The following is an 18,942-nucleotide window of genomic DNA, read 5'->3' as shown; positions in this document are numbered from 1 at the left end:
TAACATTGGGCCAGGTTGATTTGGGCTTCAAACAGTTGGGTTCAGTCAGGCTGCCATGCCAGGTTTGTAATTGACACCCCTAACCTCCACTATCGAGTAGGAAACATTTGCCCATATTAAATATTGATGTTCTCTCCTAATTTTTTATGTTTATTAGTCTAAACCTAGTTTTTTATTTAAGTAAATTGATGAAGCAATGATTGTATAGAGATCTCTCTAATGTGGAATCTAAATAATTAGTGAACCCTTTAGCACCTTCTTCCCCACTATCACTATCAGCTGAGGCAGCTTCTTGTCCATGCTCCCTGTCAAACTAAGGCTCTTTCCACTTTCAAAGACTCACATGCCATGCTACACATTTAATATACTACAAACTTCCATTACCTTTTCTATCATCCACTTGTTCTATGCTTATCTTCCCCTCTCTATAGCTCTAGCTCTTCCCTTTTTAATTTAAATCTCTTTTGGTTCATGAACTGTTAACTCTTTGTGAACATATTGATGGATATATATTTAAGAGATGAGGGGGACTCAAATCAATATCAACCACCCTTTTCATGTATATGCTGTGAGTCTTTTGTAAGATATGATGTAATAGTGTTTGAAGGTGAGCATCCACATGGTTCCATTAATGGTGTTCCTTGTCATTGCTTGCTAGTTGCAACTAGGTTGAGCTGTTTTAGAGACAGTACATACACATTCTCTCTCTCTAAAAAAAATCAGGGTTATTAAAATTGAGGGTGGGGATTGAAGATGTGACATGAGGGTGTCAATTGGTCAGGGTGGATCGGTCTCGATCAGGCTGAATTGATTTTGGTTTGTTATTGAGCCAACTCGAAACCAAACTGTTAATAAACTTTCAATTTTGGTCTGATTTTTTTCGGTTTAAATTGGTCTGACCGATTCAGACTGAACCTAGTGGGGGTAAGTAACTTAACAATGAAAATCTTTGTGATAAGATGCATTAAGGATTAGGTAAAGGTAGTGAAGTCAAATCCAATACAAAGATTTATAAGCTTCCATAGCTGTTCTCTCAAATCTCAAAGGATTGCATCACCTCATCAACACTTTATAGTGCTTTCTTTTGTTGAGGCTCTAACCTCTTAGAAGATTGGATTAGTGGACTAGTATATGAGTTTTCTATGAATCAGCCATTTTCATATTATCCAATGTCCACTGCCCAAAATGAGATATAAAGTTTTAGATGGTAGTCTCTAAAACCTAGTATTCATGATATCCCAAAGAATGTGGAAAAGTATATATGGACCATATCTTTCAAATTCATTACATAAATATGCAATCCACTAAGTGGGCTTAAGAGATTACCACCATTAACAATGATTAGTGCATGGAATCAGCACTGGTATCGGTTGCCGTCGATAGTGATACTAATACCAATATAGATCAACCATATCAAGCCAAAGCAGACTGTTTTGCCTATCAAAATATCGTTGCAGATACCATATCGATCAGGTATCAATATCACTATATCAGTATTGATATTAATCAACAGATACCGATCCCAATACCCAAAACCATGGAACATGTGGTACGATATATGTTGGACATCTTAATTAGGTGGATACGTAGTAACAGTGAAGTTGTTCTGTTGTGATCAAGTGGTCACGGGTTCAAGTTAGAAAATAACTTCTTTGCGAAGTGAGGTTAAGATTCCATATATTATGATCTTCCCCAAACCTTATAATGACAAAAGCCTCATGTACTAGATACTACGCCATTTTCTTATATGTAGCCACCACATGAACTAATTAAATATCATTAGTGCTGTCTTTTAATTATATGGTAAATGAAATTTCATCAAGTGTACGTTTCTAAAGGTGGTGGCGGATCATAGGCTTATAGCTCAGCAATGTTTTAGCCTTTTAGGATATTTTTCATTAGGGCTGGTTACGGTACTCTCTTAAATTAGACCACCAGCCTTGTGTTACAACATACAGGCCCTTAAGGGAAGGATTTTATATTCCTTTTTGTTGCTTTTTTCTTAGCAAGGTCCCTCAGAATCCCTTGAGGTGCATGCTTGAATGTTCTTCGCCGTCAAATGTGCATTGCACACTGTACCATAGGCCACTACAAAATTTTAGTTGAATAAAATTTCTTTTGTTTGATTAAGAAAAAAAATTATATGGTCTATGCATATGTTTTGGTATCGACATGCATAGGTACCAGTTGTTGCTGAATATCCATACTAATAGCAATTAATGTGGATCATTCAGATAGGGCGTTTTGTCCCTCAATATGCGGATATGGGGCTTTTTTTTGGATCATTTTTTCTCCCATATTTTGATACACTGATAATTGATACGATTATGTCAATGAAAATCAGAAAACTGTTCTCCAAAATGTTGCAAAACTTGTCGTCAAACTTGATTAATGGCTCTTTGTTGTTGAATTGGATAGTTTTATTTTTATAAGTTTTTAAATCATTTTAAATTCTTATAATTTAAATTAATTAAATTCAATTTTTCTTGCTCTATCTTTGGGTACCATTCACTTTAAACTCATTTGCCTCTATTTTCTACTTTCTGTAAACAGATTTTAGCTATATTGTATCATTTGAGCCTTTTTTATGCTTTTCCAAGGGCCCAAGGAAATCTACAATCAATAGGATGATGAGCCTCCCATCCCAAAAGAAAGAACGATAAATTCTAGTTCCTTTCCTTAGTGATTCATGCAACGATTGATCAATGAGATGTGTCAAACGCCTGTTGTATAATGTATCTAAGTCTTGCAGAAAGATTTATTTTATGCTTATAAACTGATCATTCAATTAAGTTCAAATAAGTCTTTGTACCAATAAATAAAACTGATGTTACCAATAAGGGGAAAAGAACACTTCCAGATCATCCAGCCCCTACAACCAACATAGAAGACAATGAAATGACATCCACACCCTTATAAAACCTAAAAAATGTATCCCCCTTGGACGTCCATCTGTGGGTTGCTCAGATGGTTAGGACGAATTGGGGAATTGTGTGGATAAGTGCACAGTCTCAGATTTGATTCCCCATCTGTATATCTACGATTTAAGTGTAGATCGTGACGGTGATTTACTATGCTAGTCTGCCCGATGATTAGTCGAAGTACCACATAAGCTGATCCAAACACCTTGGTTAATAAAAAAAAAAAAAAAAAATCCATCCCCTTTTGATGGTCATGTGTGCCCCTCACCTAAGAAATCCGAAAAACCCATTTCCTTTGATACCCATAAGACCCTACCAATAAATAGAGGTGAGGTTATAATTGAAGGTACAATAAAAACCGAAATACGTACTTCTGATAGGCATCAAAAGGCATTTATTATTATTTACCAAGAAAAAAAAAGGACATTTATTAGTGGGCCCGTCTTGGCTAAACTTATTTATTTACAATATTATCCCCAACCTAAGAGGATTGCCACATCCCATGTGCTATTATGCAATATTGATAAGAATATAGTTATCGTTCACCAGAATTTTCATAGATATCCGAAACTCACACCGACTTTTTCTTTTCTTCAAAGCTCGTGACTTCACAGTTCACAACAGTTGAACGCCTCGATCTTCAAAACCACAAACTGTCCCATCTCATCTCATGTGGAAAATCATGGAATCAAGCCTGCAATTTTTTTTTTCTGGGTTTCCGTTGTCCATTATGGTAACAAATAATCAAGATCACTAAATATGAAAGCTTCTTAATTAGTAATAAACAGCAAATGAGGAGTTCATATTATAGAGAATCAAGAAACTGGGGGAAGAGACCTCTTTTTCTTTCAAACATAATCACAAACAGAGAGTAAGCAAGCGAGAAACAGAGAGAGAGAGAGAGACAGGGTTTTGTAGGTTTAAGAAAATAAAGAAAAGGGGTAAAGGTCTCTTTCTTTCAAGCATAAACACAAACAGATAAAAAAAAGGGGTTACAAATGGTATAGAATCTAGAGTTTCTTGAAGGAAGTGAGACTCTTGAAACCCTCCCATGGCCTTTCATAAACAACGGCTTGATAATTGTTGGAGACGACTCCATCCTTGGCAGCGATGATGAGGCGATAATTAGCACCAGCGACAACTTGGGATTCACCTTGAACCACACGATCGTACTTCAGCTCTGTCTTGTACTCTTTGTTGTGCTCTTCAACTGCGAATTGAGCGATCTCTTGGACGTGAGTTTCGTTCAAGTCTTTGATTGGTCTCCAGTCACCTACCAGTGCAGGTCTCCCGACGGCCGACGAAGAATCCAAGAAGAAGAACACCACCAAGCAGAGAAGAAGAACAAATTGGGAACGGCTCTTCATCGTCATCTTCCTGCTCACGTTTATTTTCGTTTTCTCTAACTCTTTATTTCTCCCCTGGCTCTCTGTGTTCCTTTTATAGTCGCTTTGGTTCACAGAAAGACAGAGGGGAGAGAGAGAGAGAAACTGAAAGACTTACACGTAACGGTAAGAAACGCCTCCGAAACAGCTACCATGTGCGTTTCACTAGTAGCGAAAGAATGTGCTTTCCCGCCACGTGTCGTTTGATAAGGAAGACTGCAACGACCCACTTGACCAATTTCTCCGGTCCCAGTTTCCACCACTTCTTCCCTTTCCCCTTAAATCATTCACAAAAAGCACCGATGATTGATTTTACCAAAGATACTTTCCACAAGATTCAAACAATATCAAATATGATGAAAAGCAGCTCAACATGGACGGTGTTGAAAGTCCTTGCTCAATGGATGTTGAAATCGTCTGAAATTTCGTTCTCGTACAATTCTGTATAATACGATCTTCAGGCGATGATACGTGTATTGATATCAATACAATGGTTCAGATCTAGTACAACTAATAAAACATTAAATCAGTGAAGATGTATTTACATCAGATCTAGACCATTGCATTGGTATCAATACACGTGTCACCGTCTGAAGGTGGTATTTCATGGAATTGTACGATATCAGAATTGCAGACGATTTTTCTCCGGAGGATGGCTTTCCTGAGCAGCCTATCTTATTGTGCCATGTGGAAAGGCAATGCGAAAAAACTCCAATCAATGAAAAGAGAAAACCTATTAAAGCCTAATTAAATCATGTACACTCATGTGTAGCTGTATGCATACTTGAATTGGCCACATGCAATCTCTTAGTATTCCATGCACTACAAACTAGAGTGTTGGGTAATCTATTAAATATTTAAAAAAAAAAAGTATTAAAAAAAACTCATTTTTTTTAGATGGATACACTATAGAAGGGAAGAGGGGAAGGTAACAATTAGGAAACTTAGACTCGAGACTTCCAAGTGAGTATGAGTTTATGATACCATAATCTCACCAGCTGCACTAGACAGTTGTTTTGTTATTTTGTATGTCTTGTTAGGAAGCTTGTTTGAGAATGAGATCAAGGGAAATAACCAAGCACTAAGAGGATTTCACCTCCATGTTTGGCTACATGGGTTTCACAACCAGAGCAGAACAAACATAAATAAGGTCCTTAGTTTTGGTTTTATTAAAGAGAAGATAAAAATAGGAAACTACTCCTAGCAAAAAGAACATCAAGAGGTAATATGCTTACAATTAGTGCACTTTGTGGCCGCCGATTGCCGGCTCTCGTGGCTGAGCTCCCTTGGTGAGTAGGAATTAAGTACAGTTGATATTGGGGGGAGAACCCATGAAAACTTTCTAATTAACACACCAATGTTAATGTTAAGCAATGAAAAAGGGATGTCATAAAAGCTGAAATGGGCACTCGAATATGAGTTTACCCACATTAGATTAAAGCTTCAGATGTGAGGCTACCTAGAATCTAAAAAACTTTGGGCAAGTGTAAATTCTCATCTTTGTAACCAAGGAAAGGTTCGATCTTTTGCACATTGTATATCCTTAAATGGGTTTAAGGTGGCTCTGATTTTTGAAAAGTATTAAGGGTTTCTTATTGCTTTTGACAAATTTGAAAAAACCCTTTTAACCCCAAGGGGTAGCCGAATTGGCAAGGGACCTTCACCTCAGGAAGCATGTGATTTTGAGTTCAACTCCTCTTACTTCTTTAGGACCACTGACACTGGAGTATTTAATGCTCTTCACTGCTTTCAATGAAAGTTGATTGATTCTCATTCAACACCAGTATGACCCTATTCATGTGATCGTTGGATCAGTATGGACCCATGGTACTAGTTAGGCCGAAGGCCTAGATACCCATCTGTTATGGTGTGAGTTTAGGGGCGGAGGTTCAAGGACAGGGATGAAGAATAGAACTGACTATTTCGAGGATAACTACCTCCTAAGAAGAGATGAGAACAGAGAAGATTATATTCATTTCATATCCCATACACCCTTCTTCCCCACCTTATACAGCCACTAACTAATCAATTATCAAAAAGAGGGAACTCCCCTAAAAGAATTAACAGACTTCACGTGGTATGGTCCCCTACATAAGACCATGCCAAATTGATGGATGTTTCTCAGCCTTTGGGAGCATTGTGATAATGCCGTTGGATGGGTCCCAGGAGCCATGTCATCTGATGATGTGTCATAGGCATCTTTATCACTTTGAATTGTATCACCATCTTTAGCCAAAAAAATTGTAAATGAATCCCAATCCAAAGGCTCAACATTTTTTCTCAAAATCCAAGCAAAAAGATCTGAATGTAGTTCCAACTAGTTTTAAACGAGTTTGGTTTCCCTTGGCATTTCAAAGTCCATTTTGCCAAGTCAAGTCACTCACTGGTAACATTTAACTGAACAAAAGATCCCACAGTAAAGGATATGACATAGAAACACCAACACCACAAGGGATCATTTGAAGACAGCTAAATTTCAATCAATCTAACAAGATATGAGTAATTTTATTTTATTTTTTGGGTGGGGGGTGGTGTTTGAAGGAAACATGAACTTTCAATTACCCATCACCTGAAAACAGAGTAAGTTGTTCAACTTCAATTCCATCAATGCAGTAGGCTAAGAGAAGAATCAATATCCCAGATAACTTGGATTACCCACATACTCTGCAATTTGTTCCAGGCGCACATTAAGCATTGCATGTGTATCTGCATCTTTGATAACAGCAGTTTCTTTCTCAATATTCTTTTCCACAAGGCTTCCAAACACACCCTTATGCTTCCCAGAGAGAACAAGAATGGGGCCACCATGCCTTGGAAGTGCTGTCTCAAGAATTTCTTGATCCACACCTTGGATTAGATCCCTGTTCTCATCCATGGATATGTCACAAGTACTTGGACCTACAACATCCACCACCTCTCCCTTCTTCAAGTAAACCTTCCCTCCTCTGAAATCTTTACTTACAATTCTAACTCGAATATGACTTGTAAGCCAAGAAATTGTTGTTCTCCTCTCTTCTTTCCTACGGTTATTGGAATTATATGCATCACTGTGTCTCAGTTCTTCCACCTCTTCTTCCCTCTTCTCTTCCCCTTTCATCATCTTTTCTTCTATGGTCTTTGCCTCCGGATCTGTCTCCTCTTTCATGCCTATGATCCCTTCTATCTTCCTAGCTCCAGTCCTCTTTCAACTCTTGAGCCCTAGGCTCCCGTGGGGGAGGCATATTATCAATCTGAGCCTGCAAGTGCTCAATCTTCTCATTAGGCCCTTTCTGTGGAACATTCTGTGCATTGGAATCACGTTGGTGGTTCTTTGCATACAGCATATCTTCCACAAACCCTAACCCCGTCATCCCAGTTTTCCTTGTATACTCGACAACCTTCACGTCCTCCTTGGCATTTCTTCCGATGCCCCTCCCTTCATGCCATCCATACCCAGCAAGTAATGCTGCCGCAAAACCCTCAACAGGAACATCAACAAACTCATCGAATCCTCGATCGTCAGGCAGAATCTTCATATCCTCCTTGAATCTCAGAAATGTCAAATCTTCACCGGGTCCAGATCGGGCAGGAGGAACCACATCCATCTTATCTTTGTCATCTTGGCTAATATTGGTTTCCCTATCTTGTTTGAGATTCAGACCATAGGACATGTCTGAATCAGGTATTCCAGCAGTCGAGGGAGCTTCAACCTCAAAGCCAACACCAAGGTCATCGGCAGAAGAGCGAACAGGGAGATCAAGATTCTTCATGTTCTTCAGGGGTCTCCATTCATTAGGCTTAGTCGGAATTACAAGCTTTTTTGAATGATTCAGGCTTTTTGAGGGGTCAAATTCTGTCACGTATTCATGCTTGATTACTCCATCTTCTTTGGAGTTCTGTTCTTTGAAATTCTCAGCGGGCTTGTGTTGCCTTGGCTTGGAAGATGCTTTGGATGGGAGAGAGAATGAGAGTTTCATGCTTTCTTACAACCTCTCTCCTTACAAAACAAACTACAAAGAAAGATGAGAGAATTAAATTAAAACCTTGCTTACTTATCCAATTAAAATATTGTATGTTGGGATTTAAAATGTAATCGCGACCGTACGGATCAGTGTAGCTACGGGTCGAACACAGGGAGAGCAGTCACTTTATTTTTTTATTTCTTTTAATAATGCGAAAGTGAACCGATTAATGGTTGTGATCTAATTCTAATTACCGTCCTAAAAATATATATCTAAAATAACATCCTAATCATTCGTCATCTAAGAATTTAAAGACGCAAGCCACGCAATTAAAATTAAATAAATAAATAACTGAAAATAACTAACCCACGCAATTTAAAAAATAATAATAATAAATAAAGGAAAAAAATGCTGAAATAAAAATAAAGTAAAAGAAATGGGAGAAATCTAGTGAGAGACTCACAAGTAGGTTTTTCTACTTAGCCCGAGGGATGCATCATAATATGAGTTTCCCTACTTGACCAGAGAATCACTCTTACAAGGGTTACTCTACTTGGTTTTAGGGAAAGGGAGACAATTAAAATAAAAATAATAAATTGATGGTTCCATGGCTAGGAGGGGCAAAGCCAACACATACACTAACCATGAACCTTGGGGGAAAAGGATAACAATAATGTAACGACTGAAATTAAAATCCTAAATTAAGAAAGAAAGGGTAATCAGAAGAGGGAATGAAAGGGGGGAGAGAAGACTACTAAAGGAGTCTACTTACTTGAATAAATGCTTGAACTTGAAAGCTTTGGTGATTTGAGATACTACCAGTACTAAAAACCAGATCTGGAATAAACCAAATCTGAAATTTCTAATACTAGAGAAAACAAATCTTTAAAAGAAAAACTAAACTTGAAAAAAATGAAATGCTCCACGGCTCGTGATCTTATCACCTAGATCTAAGTCTAGAACTATAACTTTAAAAATTACAACTCAATTGCATAAATCATAAACATAAAAGACTGAATAAGAATAAAAGAGTGCAAATTGACATAAAAAACTATTACAAAAGTGATTAAAGCAAAAATAGAGAAGAACTAAATCTAAAGAGTGAGAGAGGGAGAGAGAGAATAAAACTTAGCATAAACTAGAAAATAAACTAAGGGGAATAATAATTAAGAGGGGGGAGGAAGGGGCTTTTATAGGGCTTTTGTCTTGCCTCCTTCCTTCTACAAGTCTTCTTTAAGAAAAGAAAGAAAATAAAATAAAATAAAATCTTGGTAAAAATCTCCATTCTCTGAGATATTGTGTGAAGAAAGAGAGAATCTGTTTCCAAAATTAACAAATTCTATTCCTTCCTTGCAATATTAACTAATATTTTATAATCTTGATTAAATCAGAAAGGAATCTCTGCATAGCATCTTCAAGATCTTGTGAGGTGGCAAGGAGAGAGAATAATCTTCAGGATTTTGTAGGAGAGAGGATGTGGTACTAATGAGTGGGTCCCACCTTTGGACTGGTTCTTGATTCACTTTAAGCACTTTCTCTTGTAAACTTGGAAACTAAAAAATAAAAAATAAAATAAAAGTAGTACTATCTAAAGTGGGGCAAAATGTACACTTATATCCCTAAGATTTCACACATTATTGTGCTCATCATTGTACCTACATTTTTCTTTCTGAAACAAATAAGAAAATAGAAAAGAGTGTGGAGCATAGTTAGTAACTTTGGGTAAGGCAAAAAATCAGGTACAAATATGTACGGGCATTAAACGGACTAGACGGTAATAATACTTTTTAAAAATCCAGCACAATAAAATGTGTACAATAATAATACAATACATCTTTGATATGAGCTTAATAAAGTTCCTCTATAAAAATCCGGGGTTAAAAAAAGGCATATATTCATCAAGCTCCAGACATGTACATCACCTAATAAACAAAATAATAACATGTAGACAATAATTTTATCAAAAATAAGCCTCACAACTAAAATAAACACAATATAATAGCTGAATACTTAATCCCCTATTGCATTCCATAAGTTTACCATATAACAAATCAAAGTATGAATGACATCATCTCATCAAACACAGAAGTAATGTCTGATGTGTTATACAACAATGAAAAGCCCACAACATATTATCTACAACAATGAACTATATATTTCATCCATCATAAAAACCATGAAATCCACAAAATACAATCCATGTCATGAGGAAGAAAAGACATCCATTGTTCACATCTGACAGTACCAATAATGCCCAAAACTAGTTCATGCCAGCCACCAAATGTGCCTCTGAGCAATTGTTGTGTGGAATGGAGAGTCCTATATATCAGAGTCTTCACAAGGCAAAACTTAGGCACCGTTTGACATGTTTCGTTTTTTCCGTTTCTGCGTTTTCTTGTTTCCAGAAACAGAGAAACAACCTAAAAAGCGTTTGATAAAGTTGCTCTGTTTCACCCGTTTCTAGAAACATAAATCAAAATTTATGCATATTTACAATTCTAGAAACGACTTTAACGAAACAAGGCGGACTTGTTTCGTTGTTTCTAAAAACGAATTTGAGAGAAAAAAGGTTATTGTGCCCGATAAATCTCTCAACTATTTAAACCTAAAAAGAGGCAACCGAACCCTCTCTCCCTTTTGGGCATCCGATGATACTATTGGATTTTTTAGTGACATTATGTTTGCAAAAAACGTTTCAAGAAACAGATTTATCAAACACCAAAAAATCCATTTTTGTTTCCGAAAACATGAGAAGCCGTTTCTGCTATTTTAAAACACAGAAACAACAGAAACGTTATCAAATGGTGCCTTAGAAAACACAAACGCATGGAGCTGCCTAGTAGACGCTCTAAACAGCTATTGGACATGAACAAAATCCTACATGTCAGTCACTATAATTGGTTAACTATTCGTTTATGAAAGCTTATGTTGGTTCCTTTCGCTTTCGAATACATATATTTGAGGTTCATTTGGAGAACTATTAGGTTTAAAAGTAAGAATAAGAGGCCACAATCGAATGACCTCTATCATAGAAGCTTTCTACCAGACCCTTGAAACAGCTAGAACCATGTCAATGGAATAATCCCTGTTAAAGGAACACTGAAAAAAATTAGCAGCCATTTACTGACTATGTTCCAGGTCAGGTTTGATTCCTAAAACAGGGGATGGGGGCAGGTTTGATTCCAGAAACATTAGCAGCCACAAGTTGATAATTGCATTCAATCATCAAACCTGTCACATTTCAGTGGAATGAGTCCTGTTTCAGCCATAGATACAGAGTCAATAGCTTTCCATCTTTTGCAAAAAAACTGGATAAACTCAGTTAAGATAGCAGTAGAAACATCCAAAAGTCCCTTGTAATAAAAACCTGCCTCACATTTGATAATGTATGACAAGTCCAATATGGAGGGATAAGGACTTTGATCAACAAGATGAAAATATCCCACCAGAACTTTTAACAATTGAATTTAAAACAAAATTTAACTTTTAACAATTGAATTTAATCAAATAGAGTTAAACAGACAGGAAAAAAAAAAAGCAAAACAAGATCTTAAACGTAATTGGGGAAACTAGCTTACAGATTAAGCTTTGGCCATGAATGACAAAATAACACGAATCTAATGCTAATAAACTGTGGACCAGGAAAGAAATCTAGAAAATTTCGTCCGCTATTAACAGGAATTAAAGAAAAAATAGCTAAAAGAGAACGCCTCTGGGTATACCTGGGGAGCAGATAGCAGAAGAGAGTGAGTTCCGGAATGGTGGTGAGCCTCAGTCCTCGGGTTTCGCAGAGGAAGGGTTTCGTTCGAATGACCTAACAGAGGATTCGCAGAGGAGGGAGAAGAAGAAGATAGCAAGACTCGAACACAGCGCAATTCAAAGGCAGAGGGAAGACCAGAAGGGAATTCTAACACACATCGCTGCTCCTCTCTATTTGTGGCCCACACAACTAACCCTTCTAGCAGAAAAAAAAAACCTAGGATGGGTGAAGATTAGCCCATAATTTTGGGCGTTAATCAAACGGTTCGGCTCAGTTTGGTTAGATTTCAGTATGAGAATGGGTGAATCTAAAACCAAACCAATGGTTTTATTTCGATATCTGTTTCCCTTGTAGGTTTGATGCCAGATTCAATTCAGTTTGGCAATTTATCATGTAAATATATATAATTATGCGAAAAAAAAATTTTTAATGAATTATTCCATTTTTTTGGCTGCAACTCAAGTAGCAACCAAATTTTTTCCGTATTAACACTGATGATGAAGGAATATGTGAAGGGAAGATCAGTCCAAGTATTAATACCTTAAGGATCGTAAGTTCTTCTTCACTCAAGGGTGAAGGAATTCTTCCTCACCAATGGCCATCATTGACCTTAGATGAATGCGAAGACAAAGTGAAAGATATTTCAGACCTTCAACAAATATGGGGTTACAAATGACTAAATTCGTCGGTGTTTTCTCCAACCAGGTGAAGGATAACTCTTCATCTCCATATCTCAATGAGAGAATGGCTATGATATCATAAGCAATGTGAAGGGTACCAAATCAGGTCCTCTATCTAGTCCTCCCCATTTCACAATGATTTTGGATCCCAAGTGCACCATTTGGAAGGATTCCTCTCTCTGAGCATCTCAAATACCAACTTAATAGATTGCAGTATTTATAGACAGAGCAAAGGAACATCTAAATATTGAGACATAGTCTTCATGTCTAGGCACACATATTCAATCAATTTGCCTATAAACTTGACTCCAAAATAAGAAAGAGAATCCCCCTGAAAAGTGCAAACTAGGTTGACAACCAGTTGCACAATAGATGGGTAGCTAGAAGAAATAGACATAAATAAATGCTCATAGGTGCAACCCATTTGAATCCCATAAATAAATGCAAAATTGTATTGTACAATCTAAACTTCTGTTTAAATCAATGGTAATAAAGAAGGCTAAGAACAAAATCAAAGCCCAAACATTTTCTCTTCCCTGCAGTTAGTAACTGAATGATAATAGTAAAAACAAGAGAGCAATTAAAAGAAGGCTACAATTCTTGCTCCATCAGAAGTATCTGGCCACTCAAGATGCTACCATCTCACAGTGAAACTGCAAAGAGACACTTCATAACCAAATCCTGTGCCCCAGACTCCAATTCTTTGGACCAAAATGCTAATTCTCAGTATAGATACATGCTTGACTAAATCATAAATGCATATCCACAATTCACCTCCAACTGGATGGAACTCTTGGGTAGCGAACTCCTTAAAGCAACTTGTATGAGGTCTGTAATTTGTATAGGCACTGCAAGCTGGGAAGTGGGAAGTAACAATCAAAGAAAGAACTAAATATACATAATCATCATTTTCACATAAAGACAAGATCTTTTGAAGAGATGAGCTAGTGGCAATTTCCATCCAAGAATAAGACCATGTGAAATGGAAGATTTCAACTAGAAAACAGGAATTCTTTGCTAGCTTACTCTCGTTGGATCTTTGAATTGCAAAATAATGAGGGATGGATCCAAAACCACAATACCGAGTATTAGCAGCCAAGACTTGTCATTATGTCATTAACCTTCTTGGTAACAACTTCTGGCTCTGCATATGATCCAGCTAGATTAATGGCATGATATTCCAGCCCCCTCCACCGTGCGATCAATTCGAAATGTGGGCGCCTGTACTGGCTGCTTATTATCTCAAGAACCACAGTATTGGGTGTTGCGGAAATAATGTGAGTGAGACCTGCTCCATGCGCTCCAATTATGACCGAAGCATCCTGAATGGCACGAACTTGTTCTTTCATGGATATGTGTGCAAATAATCCATTAATAAGGTTCACTTTGCATTTCGAATGATTATTCACCCAAATCTTCAGAGCATCAAACACTTCCTGTTCATTGCTAAGCCTTGATTCAACTTTGCCACGATGACGCGGGTGAGCTAAATAGTCCTCACGACGCACAAATAAGATGTTATGACCTGAAACCAGTTTTGGTTGCCGCTTTTTGTTGACAGGAAAACCAAAAGCTGATCGTATCATCTCTCCGACCTCAAACAATCGTGCAGTCCTTTGGTCATTAGGATTTATCCAGTGATCATGTGCAGTTGCTCCCTGACAGTTGATGTTTTCAGTCAAACCTTTAAAAAGAGCTGTCTCGTAACCCAATGGTGGGAGAATGGCATGGCGGAAACAAACTGGACCACTGAAGTTTTTAGCATATTTCACACTCGAAAAAAGGGCTTCCCAAGTTTCTTCCAGAGGCGCCTGGAAACAGCATGGGAGAGGTCAGGAATAAAACAATTCATAGAGTTTGGGCTGGCATCTTATTTAGATAGCAGTGATAGGGGCAAGGTATTTTAAGTTGGAACAGGTTCACAGATATCTGTAATGTTCAGAGTGAATATTTAAATAGTTCTTAAAGCAAAACTTGATGATGGAGTTGTTAAGTTACAGCATTGCCAAGTTCAGTCAGATTACAGTGAAGTGAAGGTTCTAGTGTTCTACAGAAACAGAGAATATTTTAGAGAGACAAACAATCAGTTTGCCCATTAATGTTAGTGATGCAGCACAAATAATCTGTTTATATACATGATAACCATTATAGCTGTGATGTACTTAAGCAGAATAAGGCATGTCCATTTTAATCTTCAAGACTAATTGCAGGAGTCAACAGGAGTTTTATTGAAACTCATCTGAATTAAACTAAAAAGATTGATAGAAACTTAGTTAACTGATGAGGGCATGATTGATTGTGTCGTGAACCGACAGGTGAGCTGCACATATAACCAGGTGAGTCCTCTTTCTTCTTTTCGTTTTTTTCCCCCTCATTTCCAAGTATCAGCATTGCAATTCACTCACGTCTGTCATTTCTTCAACCACATATTATTCCTTTTCGTGTTCTTTTTTCATTTCCCTGTTCCCTTATCCTTCCTCCAACTTTTCATCTCTCTCTCTCTATAGCGGCTCCCTTCTTCAGTGTGAAGGAGGTCCGGGCTTCTCTCTCTCTCTCTCTCTCTCTCTCTCTCTCTCTCTCTATAGCGGCTCCCTTCTTCAGTGTGAAGGAGGTCCGGGCTTCTCCCTCTGTTCAGCTGTGGTAGCCTATAGGGTCTAATCTCGTCAACCAAACAGACCTTACGGCTTACATTCTGTTCGTTCAACCATACCAGACTCCTTACCAAAAAAAAAAAAACCCACATCAGACTTCACAAACTGTTCCATTCAAGCAAACAGACCCAAGGTTCTTTCTGCCTCTTTCCCCAAATTGTTAACTGTCAGGAAAACTTAAAGAGCTTGGGTTCTTCCACCCCTTCCCATTATTCTTAATTGTTACAGAAATTGAAATCGCTTAGATTCTCCCTTTTTTATTGTTATGATTATAAATCACACTATAGCTTCGTCTGTATTTTAGGTTCTAATTGTAGATAATTATGGATGATACATGTTATTCCAGCTTTTAAATAATTTTTACACATTCCTGGGGAGGGACTTTTAATTCACTTGACCGCATGCCACAGCTTGCACCTTGGCATTTCACATGCACCTCAACCCCCGATAACTTCGGTGCATGCGGCCCTCTCCCTCTCCCCATCAATTTGGCATTTCCTAAACCCAGGGTACAATTTGGGTAATGACTATAAATCTTCTACATGGTGAGATTTTGAGAAAATGCATCTGTTTTTCACCTTCCTCAACCCTCCCAGGTTCTGTCATATTGAGGGAGAACAAATCTTGCAAAACTATGTTTTTATTGGTGGGGATTTCATGTGGAAACCAAAGGAATCATTCTGTGTTTGATATCATTTACTATTAGAAGGATCTTACATGTGCTAGGTTAGAAGTTTCTGGGTAGCATAAGAGGGGCTTCTTTTCTCCCCCATGTTTTACAGTTTGGTGTTAATTGTTGTGTTTTACATTGTCCTGTTTTAAGTGTCAAAAGTAATATTTAAACAATGAGAGGAAGCCAAATTAACAACATGATGAGATCTTCTTTACAAAGATAAGAACAAAATGAAATAACCTGTTTTAAGTATCATAGTGGACAAAACATGAATGTATGACAGCATTGGTCACAAGCAGGGAGGGGAAATGAAGTTGTATTGAGATCCGAAACAGGGTTCCTTATCCAAATAGTGACTCCTTACCAAACAAAGAGAAACACACACAAATACAGTTTGCAACCAAACTCTTTCCTCTCTACATAAATAAATAATCTCAGGTTGCAAGTAAAACAAAGAACAAGTAAGCTGAAATGAAAATCCAAATATGATCAGCAAAATAAGAGCAAAAACATGGAATATGTAACAATTACAAAAGGTAGTCTTGCGAAAAATAATGATGCATATCAAACCCCAACGCAAAGTAGTCTTCAGAAGAAAGAAAAGGATTACGAGCATTTAACTTTTACTCCTCATTATAATTTTGTAAATGAACCAGTTAAATCTGATATTACCAGCCAAGTGCGTAAGGAATAGTTAGGCTCAGATTAGTATTTATACCTTACAATGGCCATCCAAAAAAACCACGTGAGGTCGATTAGGCAAGCCAGTAACTCTGGAAGCCACATATGCACTGTACCAGTCTGTCACTGTGTGAAAAAGGTTTGCATACTCGAAACGTGTGACTAAAAGTGTTGGCTCCTCAACCCACTGCAATTGAATGTAAGGAAACATAAAAGCATAAGGAACCCAACCATGCCATGTATGCAAGTTAAAATTAGGGAAATAGCATATATTTTTTTTTCATAAGAGTGTCATTATGATCCCAACAAGAGAGATACTTAAGGCTTTGTTTGGTTGGATAAAATGGATAGAAAAGAAAGAAAATACTTGGTGTTTGGCTGCCAAAAGAAAATAAAATAAAATAAATCCAATGGAAATAATCATGCCATAGATGCCAATCAAATGGGGCATGTATTGTACTCACCATACACTGTCAAACAATAAAGAAAACTTACTATTCATCGTCTCCTTCCTACAAAACCTGCATATCATCTCCCCCGCTTTCTCTTTCTGCTTCTATCTCTCCCACACTTTCTCCCTCTGCTTCTCTCCGGCAATGTCCCACCTCTCCTGCACAGCCCCCTGTCTATATTTCTCTCTCTTGCATTGCCCCCGCTCATCCCCATCCCTCCCGCAAGGTATTGGACATTTGTGGGTTTGCTCTGTTTTTTCCATTACAGATAAGGGGGTCCTCATACCATGATGCGATCAGGGTTGATGAGCTTGGAGTGCGTAGATCTACTATTTCTGGTGAGTACCTTTATTGTGCTTGGTGTCAGTTCTCCTCTTAGTTTAATCATTAATTGATTCAGAATTATTGGTTGTATAATATGGTCTATTCTTTTGCTGCTCCATTTATTGCCTTATTAAATTGTGCGATCTTATCTCTCTCTTCTTCTTCTTTCTAGTTCGTTTCTGGTTTTCTGCTGCTGTTTCTTTCTTTCCCTGAGAATACTCAGTTTTAGGTGGTGTCTGCAAGTTTTCAGATCTGGGTCGAGTTCCTTACATCAACTTTTGTGGCAGAGGTATCGACCACAACCATCCGAGTTGGATCTTTGGGACCCACCGGCCTCACATTATTTGGTATCAGAGAAAATTTCCTATCAACTCCTTCACTCCGATGGTTGCTTACACCACTCCCTCACCTGAACAATGGACTCGGTTACTTCGACAAAATGAAGAGACGTTGAAAGCTCTCCAAGCTGGTCAACAAAAGCTTAGAGCTACCTATGTAGAGTTGGTTGCCAGTAGGACAAACAAGGAAGCACAAGTTGTTACCCTCCAAGCCATTACAATAAGACTTGCTACCATAGAGACACATTCTGAACCCAGACGGATAGCAAGGTCACAGTATTCATGACAATGGACATAAGAACATCAACGATCATGCACTGATCACGTCTATTTGTATGCACCCTGTCTTCAACAGGGTGATCACAGTCATTGAGCAACAGGTGGAAGTGCCAGTTGACACTAGACGTGATAATTAAGATGAACTCGATCATCCAATGAAGGTTGTATCTAAAGATCTGATCGATGGACCAATTTCAGTTGTGAAGCCCCGCCATTAGATTCCAATCAAAGTTATATCATTTGTTGACAACCATCAGGAGATTGTGCCTGTTAATAGTAAGATGTGCTGGATTTTTACACCATCGAAGCCGTTGATCTTGGATGTTGATCGAATGGTGTTGATTCTCTCGTTCTATAAAACTCATCCACGAGTTTTTCTAAGCATCAGGGGAATTGATGTCGGAGCACTCCAATGGATTGCCCCGAACCCATTCAAGAGCCTAGACCTAGAACCGGATCCAAGTTTAAGGCTAGAGAGAATCGAGATTTCAGCTTTGTTGATTCCTTTATTTTTGAAAAGTAAACTTGCACCTTTATTTTTATTTCCTAAGTTGGTGGATTGGATGAGGATTCTTTTGTTACCAAATTAGAATAGAATTCTTCTTCTATTCGTTTCCTAGTTTGTAGGATTTATTTTTGCTTTTGTTTTTGCTTTTATTAATGTGTAAGGCCTCTGGCCAAGAGAAAAAAAGATAATGAACTGAAGAAGAATTAAATTGAATGGTTTGGCTGTAACCATCCTCCCCCCCCCCCTCCTTTCTCTCTTATTTCCTCTTTGTCCAGCAAGACAACTTCCCCCCACCCCTTTTCTTCTTCCTTGCGGTTCTTCTTCTACCTTCTTCTCTTTCTCTCCTTCC

The 18,942-nt window shown here is 37.8% G+C and overlaps 2 protein-coding genes and 1 pseudogene across 4 annotated transcripts in view; all 3 read right to left on the bottom strand.

Annotated features, from left to right (window-relative positions):
• Positions 1 to 3,695: 3,695 nt before the first annotated feature.
• On the bottom strand, positions 3,696 to 4,355 carry LOC122094197 (cysteine proteinase inhibitor 1). The gene has a single exon (XM_042664924.1). The coding sequence runs from the start codon at positions 4,292 to 4,294 to the stop codon at positions 3,932 to 3,934; it is 363 nt and encodes a 120-aa protein (XP_042520858.1). The 5' UTR covers positions 4,295 to 4,355; the 3' UTR covers positions 3,696 to 3,931.
• Positions 4,356 to 6,257: 1,902 nt separating this feature from the next.
• On the bottom strand, positions 6,258 to 12,432 carry LOC122094199 (annotated as a pseudogene).
• Positions 12,433 to 13,097: 665 nt separating this feature from the next.
• Positions 13,098 to 18,942, bottom strand: part of LOC122094180 (beta-1,2-xylosyltransferase) — an 8,218-nt gene continuing 2,373 nt past the window's right edge. The window contains exons 2-4 of one of the 3 annotated variants that reach the window (XR_006144681.1): positions 16,730 to 16,879; positions 13,714 to 14,498; positions 13,098 to 13,542 (exon numbers count right to left, since the gene is read on the bottom strand). Coding sequence is in view for 2 of the 3 variants with exons in the window: in XM_042664904.1 (XP_042520838.1) it covers positions 13,776 to 14,498; positions 16,730 to 16,879 (873 nt within the window). In the remaining variant the exon portion in view is untranslated. Of the gene's footprint in view, positions 14,499 to 16,729; positions 16,880 to 18,942 lie in introns of all 3 variants that reach the window. The other 2 variants (XM_042664904.1, XM_042664903.1) reach the window with 2 other exon arrangements.

Source organism: Macadamia integrifolia, chromosome 11 (assembly GCF_013358625.1).
Source record: "Macadamia integrifolia cultivar HAES 741 chromosome 11, SCU_Mint_v3, whole genome shotgun sequence".
NCBI lineage: Eukaryota > Viridiplantae > Streptophyta > Magnoliopsida > Proteales > Proteaceae > Macadamia > Macadamia integrifolia.
This window is presented reverse-complemented; position numbering and strand designations above follow the sequence as displayed.